The following is a 12,558-nucleotide window of genomic DNA, read 5'->3' on the forward strand; positions in this document are numbered from 1 at the left end:
AGCCTATATTTATGATTTGTAAATGTATATAGATTTCCACAAATGCTGTTCCATTCTTATCCTGCATTTTTGTTGAGATTACCACTGATCTGCAGCCTAGGGCATGTGGAAGATGTCTTTAAACCAGATTGCACTTATTGGATGTATAGAGCCCATTCAGTTGGGGATACATAAGATAAGTACATATTCTGCAAACATGACATTTCACTGTAAAGCTTTACATGTGTAATAACGTGGGTCCAAGTCAGTGACAAATAAAAAAGGTGAATTTAGTTAATTGTAAATTAACTAAAGTAATAAGGTTATAAATATGAATTTCAGTTAAGGATTTCAAATGAATATGATGAGCAATGAAAGCAACATAGCAAAAGCTTCATCTATCTAGGCGGTGGAGTCCTAGGAGGAAGAGAAGAAAACAAAGTTTGAGGTAAAGCCACTGCAATAGGCCAAGGTCTAATTGCTCATGTGCATGCCATTTCCTGATGGCTTTTCCTACTGTTTTTTGGGTCCTGAGGCAGGAGGCTAAAACCGAGCATACAAGCAGTAGGCAGAGAATGAGGGGATATCACACATGCTGGGTAGTCAGTGTAATTTGGTAAATTAATGGAATAGACATTATTAAAGCAATTTACGTCACCTTCTCCACATTACACTTGGCAGGACTAATGTGTCAGAGGAATTTGGCATTCGTTATAGTAGAAATTGTTATCAAAATATAGCTGTTGCTTTGTTGAATAAACCAAAAAAAGAGTCTTGTTTCCTGCACTCAGTGCACAATGAACGTAAAAGATGGCATTATTATTCAAAATTGAGCCAACGTTGCTTTTAATAAATATGCTGTATGCCTCTTGACATTACCAGCCCTCCTTGAGGTGGGCACTGCGTCATCAAGGCTTCTTGAGAATGAATAATGTTTTTCCTATTAGAGTCATAAGGAGCATTTTCAGACTCAAAAGCCTGCTAACAAGTTGTTTTTAATGGCCTCTAAAAATTTCTCCCAAGTGCGCTCCTTGATTTCATCTTTCCTTTCTTTGTTTTTCTTCTGCTCCTACCGAAAATGTTTGGAACACTCTCTGTCTCTCTGTTCCCCACAACTATGTTAATATTTTGAATCTTAGCTTTTACTTGATTATGTTTCTGCAGTGCACACATGATGTACACACACATACTAATCCTAAAACTTTTTGTGATACATAAAGGACTTGTGTAATCCAAGATATAATCAGCATCAAAAGGACCACGTCACCTCGAGCCATTTGTACTTTCTTTTTCTTACACTGGTCTCTTGGCTCTCACTTTCATTTCCTGGCTCTGATGCCCTGGTTCCTCATAGCCTAATGAGCTTGGCACCTAGTTAACTTTTTCAGAATTTGTCTTAAGGTAACATTTTTTCAATCCAAGAAGATACCGAAGAAAGATTCTTTTTGCTTGTACATTTAGTAATAATCATATGTAAGATTGAGTTGATATTATGGTTTATATCAGTTGCCATAGTTGGCGCCTTTTTTGTGTATAGTTTATACTTTGTACATCCAGAGCTTTATGTGGTGTTTATAGGATAGATGAAATAAAACTACTTCAGAAAGGATGAAAAAAGTGTTTAAATTACTTTTGTGACAGCAGGCAGTCAGAATGGATGGGTGGCAACATTTCGTGGTCATGAGCTAGCAGAAAGGAAATCTAATTGCGCTGCAGTTCCAGTTACCCATAGGGTTGCTTCAATACTATGCCAACATATCTTGCAACTCTGGTGTCCTCGATTGACTAGGGTCCAAAAGCGAGACTGTGGGTGGGAGCTGTAAGACGGAAAATGATGGTAAATATAACTTGAAGCTGAAAGAGAATAGGGGACAGACTCGAGTTGGGAGGGCACAGACAAAGCACTGTGTGGTGAACGAAGTTTTGCCTTGATTTCAAAATTAAATCCCTAAATGTTAATTATTAATGCGTTTAAAGTAAAAGTCTTTTCAAAGCTGCTCTAATCTTTATATTTAAAATTACAATTGATCAAAGGACCATTGTTATGTGACAGTGGTCAATTGTAAAGATAATTAGAACTTGACATTGCAACTTCTATCAGTTCCAGTAACAGTGCAGGTATTAGCCTAAAAAATTCTCCAACTTAAGTTCCACTAAATTCTTTTACTTAAGTAAAAGTACTAGAACAAGTATCTACATTTTTCTTAAAATACAAAAGTAAATGTACTTTAGTGTAAGAGAACAATGTATTTTAAACAATACTGATTATGTTACCAGTGGAAAACATGCACAGTAATTAATAAAGAAAAGTTCACTGTTGGTAAATGTGGAGCTGATTTTAACCACTTTATGTGTTGTCCCCAGACCTTATTAGTTCAAAATAAATTTCTGAAAACCATATAATATTTTAATATTAAAATCACTAGGTGTTATTAATGTTGTGATTGATCAGTATAGCTTGCTGTGCTCCCTTAAATCGACCAAAACTAATCAATGTCAGCTTCACTGAGAAAATTGATTGATAACACAGTCTTTGAAATGGTACAAAGTCAGTGTAGAAATGGAAGAGGCTACAAGGTGTTTAATTATACTACACAAATACACACTACTACACACATCCACTAAAAGAGCCCTCGCAATCACGTTTACTAAGAGTGATTGAGAGGACAGCATGGTTGTGGACTGGCTAGCGCTGCCTCCTCACAGCTAGGGGTTCTCAAGTTCAAGAACCCCTGCTGGCTGCAGCGTTTCTTTGTGGAGTTCCCCACAGTCCAAAGAAATTTATGTTAGGTTAACTCGTGACTCTGAATTTCCCATACAGTAGGTGTGCATGTACTGTGTGTATGACTCTCTGTTTTGGCCGTGAGATACTCGACTGGCAACGTGCTCAGGGTGTACCCCGCCACTGACAAACACTGAACAGAATACTGTTTAGGATGATGGATGTACGAACCGTGTCATAGACCTCAGATAATGAATGGTTTTGATGAATGGCCAGAGCTAGAAACAGTTAGCTGTGCCATCATACCATTCGTGTCATTAATAGGCTGCATCTCTTCTATTGTGGGTTCTGTTTCTTTGTATATTGTTTCATAAATTGCCATGGAAACTGCAGACAAATTTGGCCACTTTCACGACACTGCCTTTCCAAGAACAGAGAGCCATTCTCATTTTCCTTCATGCCATATTGTGTTGCTAACATACTACGTCTGCAAATGATTCAAAATATCAAGTATATAGTGTGTGCCCACAAGAGGTTTGCAATTCCCCTGCTGTTTGTCTTTCCACACAGGCAAATAATGGTCACATCTTGACATAATGCTTTTCATAACAGTATTCTTGGCTCTCTCTGCAGACTGCTATGGACCAGCTCCACATGCACTTCACCCAGGCCATCCACAACACAGTGTTCCAAGTGGTGCTGGGATACGTGGAGCTGTGTGCCGGCAACGCTGATACCAAGTTCCAGAAGATGCAGTACAAAGACCTGTGCACGGTATGCAGATAAGTGTGGGGTCATGGGGTGTGGGTCGGTGGCTGTGGATGGTTATTCTTTTCTTCCACTCTTACAAATTTTATCTGTAAATTAACCAAATTCTGTCAGTAATAATTTAGTTCTCGTAGTTAAATGCCGGTGTGAAAACTTCCCCTTTCCTTATTTAGTTAAGTGAAAAATTGATTGATATGATGGTCCACACACATGCCCTTTCACTCAATATTGCCTTCTCATTGCTTTGTATGCAACCACAAAATACCCTGTTTTATGACAAGGATGGGAGAGGAGCAAGTGATTGAGAGAAATGGAAAAAACATTCTTATTCTAATAAGAACCATACTACATCACAGCCCTTTAATTTTGAGATAATCAATCTTGCTCACAATGAAGACGTAGTGCTCTGCAACTTCAGCACTTTTTGACTGGGTTCTCCAAATTGTCCCGCATGCCTCAGTTCCCTTTCTGTCTCCCTCCATGACCCCTACATCAAAATAAATAACATTTGCATGCTTAGTAAGGCATAACTTGATGAATCCATCATGAACATGCTGAGAGTGAGTTTTTCCCCCCCAGGGGCTGTGTTACAGTCTGACCTACAGTGTAGAGGGGTATATACAGTATTATTTAAAGGTTATTCATGCCTGATGTGAGGGTACACTTTATTTATTAAAGTCTGTCTTTATATGTCAGTTGTCACAGTTTTCTTTTCCAAATCTTTTAATCCATGCTTGGTCGTGTTGTATGATTGTACACCAAAGCTTTTTACTTTCAGTTTCTTTACGTTCTTTTTCCGCTTAGCTCATATTTACAATAGCCTGACCTCCACATTTGACCTTTGTGCTGCCTCTAACCTCTTCACTCCTGATTTTTTTCATCTCTTTTTTATGCATGTTTTCCTAACCTGATTGGTGAGCGGCCTTGGAGGAGCATTTTTATATTCTTAACAACTTGGGGTTTCAGGGCCCGGACAATTGGGTCCTGGTTGGCGGTTGGTTTCAGTTCAAGTGCTATATAATTCACTTAATCCTCTGGTATATAAATAATAATCTAAAATTTAAGAGATTAGGTATCTCTAAGAATGATAGCTGTCAGTATTAAAAAAATGTTGGAATGTTTTATCTGACTCTGAGATCCTAAAGTAGTATCCACATGAGTTTACTTGAGAGGTTTCCTTCTTGTAGAAATCATGATAGATTTAAAAATAATATTTTTTATTAGATACATTAGATTTTATTTCTTTTGCCCGTTTTTGAAGAAAAGAAACAGAATTCAGAACATTTTGACATTTTAGCCTATTTGTATACTATTTTGTAATAATGTGTGTATTTTAATTTAACCCTACAAATGAATAATATAAATATTGTGTCCTTTTTACTCTTTTGAACCTAACAGTTGTTAGACTTACTGGAAATCTGAGTCAGGAATCCCCTTTAACACTGTGTACATGCAACTTCACACTGTAGTTACAGGGACATTCTACATTTTACTTGAATTTGATGGATGCCCTGTCTGCATGTTTGCATTACCTGGATGATCCAGGATGAACCAAAGACACATACTACAATTTCTGATCATGATTGATAGGGCAGCACCCACACACACGCGAGCACTTAAATGAAGAGCTTTGTGAACACCCACCCACGGTTCATTTGTGTCACTGACACTTTCAGCCTTTCTGCAGTGGCCTTAAGTTGTTATCAGGTATTATGTGTACTTTTGTTCCATGTGGTAGAGTATTTTGTTAATATAAAGAAGAGAACTAGCCAAAGTTCCTCTGTGAACTAAAAGTCTATATGTACATGTAGTTTTTGTGATACACACAACGGACTGAGGTGGTTCAGTAAAAGTCGGAAGAAACTCAGAAATCTGAGAGTTTTGAAACAAATTTCCCTTCATTGTCCCTTTGGGATTGTTTGGGATTTTACAGCATATGCAGTCATTGAATTGTTTCTCTCTGACTGGTATGAAACAATATACCTGTGACAAGCCCTGGTTAAAATCAATAAACCAGCTGGGGAAATCGGCAAAACAATGTTTTCTGCTCTTTCAGTTGATTACTGTTGTTTTGCTCTTGACACTGAACCCTCACTTGCTCTGAGTTGCTCAGTAGAGAATGTATTAATGTTGTGTAAGTGTATATACAGGAAAGGTGCTGTTTTTCGAGCCGCCCAAACTTATTCAGTTGCTGTTCCCCAAATAGAAAAAGATTAGGGAAATGTTATAGCCACATTAGACTTTTCTCTTAGTTATGCTACTTAAAATTCAAGCGAAATGGCAAAACCCATAAAGGTTAGATCTGATAGGGTCTTATTAATTTTACATCAACATCTCATCAGTATTTTCTAGTTTCTGTCTTTATTGATCCCCTGGTTTGTCTGACGTTTGTTCTGATAGAAATAGGTGTCTTTACTCCCTGAATCACTCAAAAGGAGGTGGCAATAAAAGTTGTCAACTTTCTCTAAATTTTAATGAAGCGGTGTGGAACTGTATCTTTAAATAACTCATTTCATTTAACATTTTTTACATATTATAATAATAGTTCAGCCAACTAGTGGCTCGCTAAAGGCAGCTACAAATGAAAATAATCACCTTATGATTAATCCGCTGGAAGTCCATTTGTTGTTTGTTTGTACTGCGGTATCATATTGCGGTGTGTAATAGTCTTTGTGGCCTGTAGCAACTGCTAGTGGCGCTTTAGCTTTTTAAAATAGTTTTCACATGTATTATAAAGCCATTAGCTCTACTGACAATAGAGAAATCACTCTGATATCAAAGAAACTGCTTATCAGTAACCCATAGTGATCTATTCCACTGTCCGCAATGCAGCATCCCATTATTTTGTTTTAGTCTGACCTTTAGTACTGTTCTACATCTGACAGATAGACCATCTTGTTAGGCTGTAGAGTTGATTCAGGCACTGTTGTATATTATAAACAGTGCCATAATTCCAGTTTTTGAGTGTGTGTGTGTGTGTGTGTGTGTGTGTGTGTGTGTGTGTGTGTGTGTGTGTGTGTGTTTAGTGAACTTTTAGTGGGGCTAGCTTTATTACAAAATGAAACTAATCCACCTTCAGATATTGTATATATTTTCAGCACATTGTGGACGTTGTTTGTTTTTTGATCCTCAGTCCAGGTTCCCTTATTCATTTGATCTTTCTCTTGTTAGTGTCTTGAATGATTCTTGTTTGTTTCTGGAGAACAGAAAAAAAAAAACTCCCTCTGAAATCCACAAAGTCTGCAGCCAGTGCTTTTGGTTCATGTGTTTTGAACATTGTTGAGATGCTTGGCAGGTTGTTGTGAAGCTGCATGTTAAAGCCACAGCAGCAGTAGTAGTAGTGTGAGGTTGAAAACTGGTTCCTCTGTTTAATCTCAGTAGCCACAGGGTTGCACATTAGCTCCTTTGCTCTATATAACACATTCATAATATTGACTCTGATTTAAAAGAGCTCTTTTCACATTTAAGTTAATGATACTTTTTATAAGGTAATTTTCCTTTAATGGCAAATGCCATTATTAACTTGCAGTCTTTATGCCACCCACCATGTCAGAAAAGATGTGAAATTTATCCTCAGTGCTCCAAAGAGAAATAGAGCCCCAACATTAAAATAAAAAAAAGAAAGAAAAACTGTTCTTCTTGGTTTCTTTACATATACCGAGAGATATTTCCAACCACTACACTATTTGCTATTACAAGGTAAAACCTTTTTAATTTTAGCAAAGTCAGTCTAATCGATTATTTTCTTTTAGCTTCAGAGACAATACAGTTCCTTTTAAAATTGAATTGCAAGACTGAAAAATGTTATATGTATTTCTTATCCTGCGAGTTCAGTGTCGCCACAGCTGATTGTCCGCATGTTTATTTTGCATAGTTTTTAGGCCAGACGCCCCTCCTGACACAACCCTCCCCAATTTCTACTGGGCTTGGGACCGGCACTGCATGGCTAGGGGATGAGGATGGGCTGTTGGGGGTTCAGTGTTTTACCCAGGGACACTTCCACATGTGGTCAGGAAGATTGGGGCACGAACCTCTGACCCTGTGGTCGGTAGGCGGCCACTCTACCAACTGATCCACTTCATTCATTTAATTAACTTTATTTTACTGTTGTCCATATGCAAAAAATCTACACTCCAAGAAATGAATGTTCTTCTTAAAGTTAGTTATGTCAACCAGTGCCACAAAATCGGGTTGAATAAATAGTAAAAATAATAGACAATGTAATGCAACAACATGTTGTTAATGTAACTCCACTTAATTTATTAAATGCTACCTCATGGAGTTATGTTCAATTAACTTGGCACAATTATGTTCAGTGTACTTAAGAGATGTTGCATTAACCTGACACAGTTATGTTTTATTTATTGAACACCAACTAGCTGTATTAATGATGTTGGAGTTTTGTTGATTTTACGCAAGTTAAGCTTGCTTTATTTAAGCTAGTGGTTTAAATAAATACAACTCAACTCACTACACCTGACCTTTAAGAAGAAGTTTCATTCAGAACAGGTTAGTAATTCAGCATATAAATTATTATATTGTAGCGGCCTTCGTTCAGAGCAGTTAACTGCGGGAGGCAGTGAAGCTGAGGCTAAGCTATTTTAACTAAGCTAGGCTAACCAACTACAGCTGCCCCTGTGACCAGAGGTAGCTGAATTTAATTTAGAACCACCAGCCAGGGGCTCGTCACCGTGAGGGTAACACCTATATACAACATCCCGCCAAAAACAACTAACAGAACCATAATCCTTAAAAACACCTAGACTCATTAACACAACGCAAATTACACCCATAATGCCCCGGCTCTCGCTATGCTAGTCCACTAGCTGGTTACCTAGCCAGGCTGTTATCTTTTGTAAAATTACCAGGAAGGTAAACTTAAATCCAAATCAAGATAAAGAAAAATGTGACTAACCTATATAAAAGGTAAAATGTGAAAAATTACAAACTAATAATCAAGCACGCCTTAATGACCAATAATTGCTTTTTAAATTAAATAGACATTTTTCTGCATTTAAGACTTGACATTGCTGTTCTCCCGATAAGTAATAAGTGGATGGCAATAGATTCAACGATATGTGTTGCGAAGCACACATGGCACAGCTTTTAAAAATGGCTCAGTATGCACATGTGTGACCAAAAATACAGATAGCGTGTTGGGAGACTCTTCACATGGTCCAAGGCCTTCAGTGCTTTTTAAACGAATGAGTTATGTTGGTTTAAATTTGCTCTATTTTGTAACTTTGAAATCGCAATATATAATATTAATCCAATTAAAATGTCTTATTTTTGCCGCAAAAATTAGAATTAATTCATAGTTTCACCACCAAACCACCACGCAAATGATAATGTCTACTTATGCTTGAATCTACAGTATTTTGTTTACTTCCAGACTGTTGTCAAGGTTGTGTTTAAGTATCATGAAAGGGAAAAAAATCCTCTTGAGCAGAGTTTACTGTACTTTGTTTCTTTGCTTGCACAGCAGGTCCCCAGACTGCTGACTATGTTTTTGATCTCTCGCGAGTTAATGTGTTTATTTATTCTATTTTGAAAGGAGAGCAGTTTGATTGTCTTTCCACAAGAAAGTGATTCAGCCATTCAAAGATACCTGTGCTTTCTTGAACATCTTGTGTGGCCTTTTTTTTTTTTTCATGTGTAGTCCTCCACAAGCCAAAATGCAGAAACTGAAAAATGCACTGAGTGCTTTGTGTGTTCAGAACCACAGCTTGGAATCTGTTGTGTACATAATGATGGGTGAGTGTCTTAAGAAAAGCAAATAGTTTTCCTAAAATAGAGCCTGAGTGTGCCTCTTCTAAGCTTTCAGTGTCATTCTTGTTGAGAAGAATGTGTTCTAAAAGGTGGATGGTTAATTCCAGCAAATGCTGCTTTTGTTCCCTATTATTGCGGATATGATATGCAAAGCCTCTAACTGACAAGTACATTAACATTGTGTAGCCGAGGTTACTCAATATTATCAACCCAACTGAAGATTTAACCAGAAGACACTCCTTACCCCCAAGTTGTCTCCTCTCTCCCCAGTTGCTTGGCAACCTGCTGCTAAGACTAGGTTTACTATGGCAAATGGGGAATGTCATATGAACATGTAAGCGTGATTTTGCTTACTTGTCTAACTGCTGTTACCTTTTGTAACTGTACCTGTGTTTATCATTCATCCATCCATCATCTGTAACCGCTTATCCTATTCAGGGTTGCGGAGGGCTGGCGCCTACACCAGCTGTCATGGAGCCAGAGGCAGGGTCCACCCTGGACAGGTCACCAGTCTATCTCAGGGCCAACACAGACTGACAAACATTCCAACTCATATTCACACCAGCAATTTAATATGACCAATTGCCTATGAATGTATTTTTTATTTCAGGTTGATGCATGATAATTTTCAGTACATGATAATTATACTGACTGTTTATTCTCCTCAAGTTCGTCATACTGTGGTAGAGCTGTAGCACATAGGGTCAGTAAAGTACTGTCATGGATATGTTGATATGCAGCACTGTACCTAACATGAAATACTGTGGAAAAACTGATTTGTTTGGCAAACTATTGTTAACTATTTGACTATTCTTAATGCTTTACTACATCTGTGTTCTTTGGCTGCACCAATACAATGCTCCTAATCGACAGCCAGCATTGGTGTGCAGTTTTAGATGTCTACTCTTTGTACACACCTGATTGCACGTCCTGACAATTGCTATTAGTGCCACTGACTGCTTTTTTAAAAATTCAGCAGTTTGTACTCTGTAATTGGTACTGCTATAATTGCTTGTAGGGCTTTGTTGATTTTGTGCTGAAAAGTTAATTTGGAGATGAGTTCTCACTGTTCATAGTTAGAAACTATACTAAGAACAGTGCTAATTTCATACTAAGAAAATTGTAAGAATTGAAAGAAAGAAAGTAATGCTAAGAGCACAATTTAATGTTGCCACTGGAGCCTTTTCAGAACATGATGTGTTCATGCGTGACTTGAGACTGATTTATGATAAAAGTCTCTGTTCAGAGTGAGGCTACATGTCTAAGTGTTGTTAATAATAGCATTTCACTTTTACAGACAAGTCATTTCTACAAACAGTGGATCTCTACATGTGCAATTTAGCTACAATAGGCAACAACTTTGCATTGACCACATTTTTTGAGATGGCAGTTATGACATGAAACTTTCTTGCTGATGGCTTACAGTTGTGAATGTACCTCAGATATCTCACTAAGAAATGTTCTGTTGAGAGATTCTCCAGGCAAGAAGTGATTTGTCACTCCGGCTGTCTTGGACATGCCAGAGGAAAATGCCACAAGAAGGTGTGGAACTTCACTTATGTTAGTCATTGCACAGTTGGGGACTTTTTGCATTGCAAAGCACTGTTTTCTCTATCAGCAGCCAACACTGTGTGATGCTTATGCTGTGTAATTTACAAAGCTTTTGTGAAAGCTAGCAGGGGTCTAGAAACACTTATTCATTATCGTGGTTTAAACAAAGTAAAATGCAGGTGCTGTTGACAGTGGTGTTTCATCTGGCAGTGATTAATTTGTCCCTGAATATGCTGACAAGACTCTATTGGCAAGTTGTTCTGTAGAACCTTGAACTGTGTCACTTGCCACTATTGTACCAGCTACACTTTTTTGAGCTGTGCCAAGTTTTGATTTAACATAGACAACATTTTTTTTTCCCCACAAGAGGCTGTCTGGACTCTTGAGAAGTCAAATTCAGATGAGTTCATGTGGTTGGTATGCAGAGGAATGGCAGCAGTGTGCATTATCGGTTGAGAATATTAAGCCCTGTGATTATTCACAAAGCTCAATGACAGCGGTGTATAAACTGTATGTAGGTCATGTAGCTAGACAATTGTTCATCATAAACTGTGAAGACAAGATTAAAACATTATTAAAGCACATTTTTACATAGATTAGTTTTACTAACAGGAGTAAAGGAGGAGGATTTAATTATTTATTTGCAAATTAATAATTTTATTTCTATGTTCGGTACAAGGCTGTCTTGTAATGCATAGAAATAATTAAGGAACCATTTTATGAAAGCAGTAACTAATTGCTTGAGACCATGTGGGTTTTATAACTATGCATCAGTATCTTGTCTTTAATAGCTACAATATAGCAATTGGAAACATATGGTACAGCAATAAAGTAATACAAGAATTAATAGAATCTGTAACCTTGTCTTTTAACCTCTCTTTTGGCAGCATATCACCCTGGACAGCTACATTCCTTGCCTGACAGATCTTTGCAAGGCGTTGTGGGAGGTGATGCTGAGCTACTACCGCACTATGCAGTGGCATGAGGAGCATGACAAACAAGAGAACACACCAGCTCCAGGTAATTTATTTCAGCAACACTCCTTTATTTATTTATTTTTCTTAAAGACCTGCCGAGATGCAGCACAAAGATGCACCGTTCTTTGTTGAGCCATCTTATCTCGGTGCAATTATAGATTCAAAATAAAAGATTAGACCTCTCTCATGTGCCAGATCCCATGGTTGGAACACATGACTTATACATTAGTCACACCTTCCGTCTTTGTACAAGTTACTGTAATATTTGGTGCCTGTGACTTTTTGGCCTTTTTTAAATTTTTGATTCTAAATCTATCTTTCTTTGTCACTTGCTTTCTATGTCTGCATTTTCATTTACTCTCCTTTCATTAAGCAATAAACCTGAACATCTGTCCTCTACACTCTAAGCTGAAAAAAGCAACTCACAGATTGAGCATACACTTTGTGAGGATTGTTACAGCTTTTTCCACAGTTTTAAAAGTGACATTTTTTCACGGCTGTTAAACATGCATTTTGTTTAGGAGCTTAGTTGCTTACAGAGTAGAATAATTGAAAACTGGTGTGGGAAAAGATAAGCTTTATTGAATATTTTATGACTCTACTTTGCAGCATAGTGTAGTAGCACGAGTTTTGAATTTAGTTTTTTTTGTTCTTCAACATATACACTTACGATGAAAGTAAAATTAGTACCATACCCATCTGTAAGATGCAGTTTGTTTTTCCAACAAACTGTACAAAAAGTCATGATAACAGTTTAAAGTAGACTGATTCTCCACTGGAAACTAAATGTAG

At 37.5% G+C, this 12,558-nt stretch overlaps 1 protein-coding gene across 4 annotated transcripts in view; it reads left to right on the top strand.

Annotated features, from left to right (window-relative positions):
* vps50 (VPS50 EARP/GARPII complex subunit) overlaps nt 1-12,558 on the top strand; it is a 97,714-nt gene that overhangs the window by 32,994 nt on the left and 52,162 nt on the right. For all 4 annotated transcript variants that reach the window (XM_067503481.1, XM_067503501.1, XM_067503491.1 and 1 more), the window contains exons 12-13: nt 3,335-3,475; nt 11,677-11,809. In XM_067503481.1, the coding sequence (XP_067359582.1) occupies nt 3,335-3,475; nt 11,677-11,809 (274 nt within the window). The remainder of the gene's footprint in view (nt 1-3,334; nt 3,476-11,676; nt 11,810-12,558) is intronic.

This window comes from Channa argus, chromosome 1, assembly GCF_033026475.1.
Source record: "Channa argus isolate prfri chromosome 1, Channa argus male v1.0, whole genome shotgun sequence".
In the NCBI taxonomy this organism is placed as follows: Eukaryota; Metazoa; Chordata; class Actinopteri; order Anabantiformes; family Channidae; genus Channa; species Channa argus.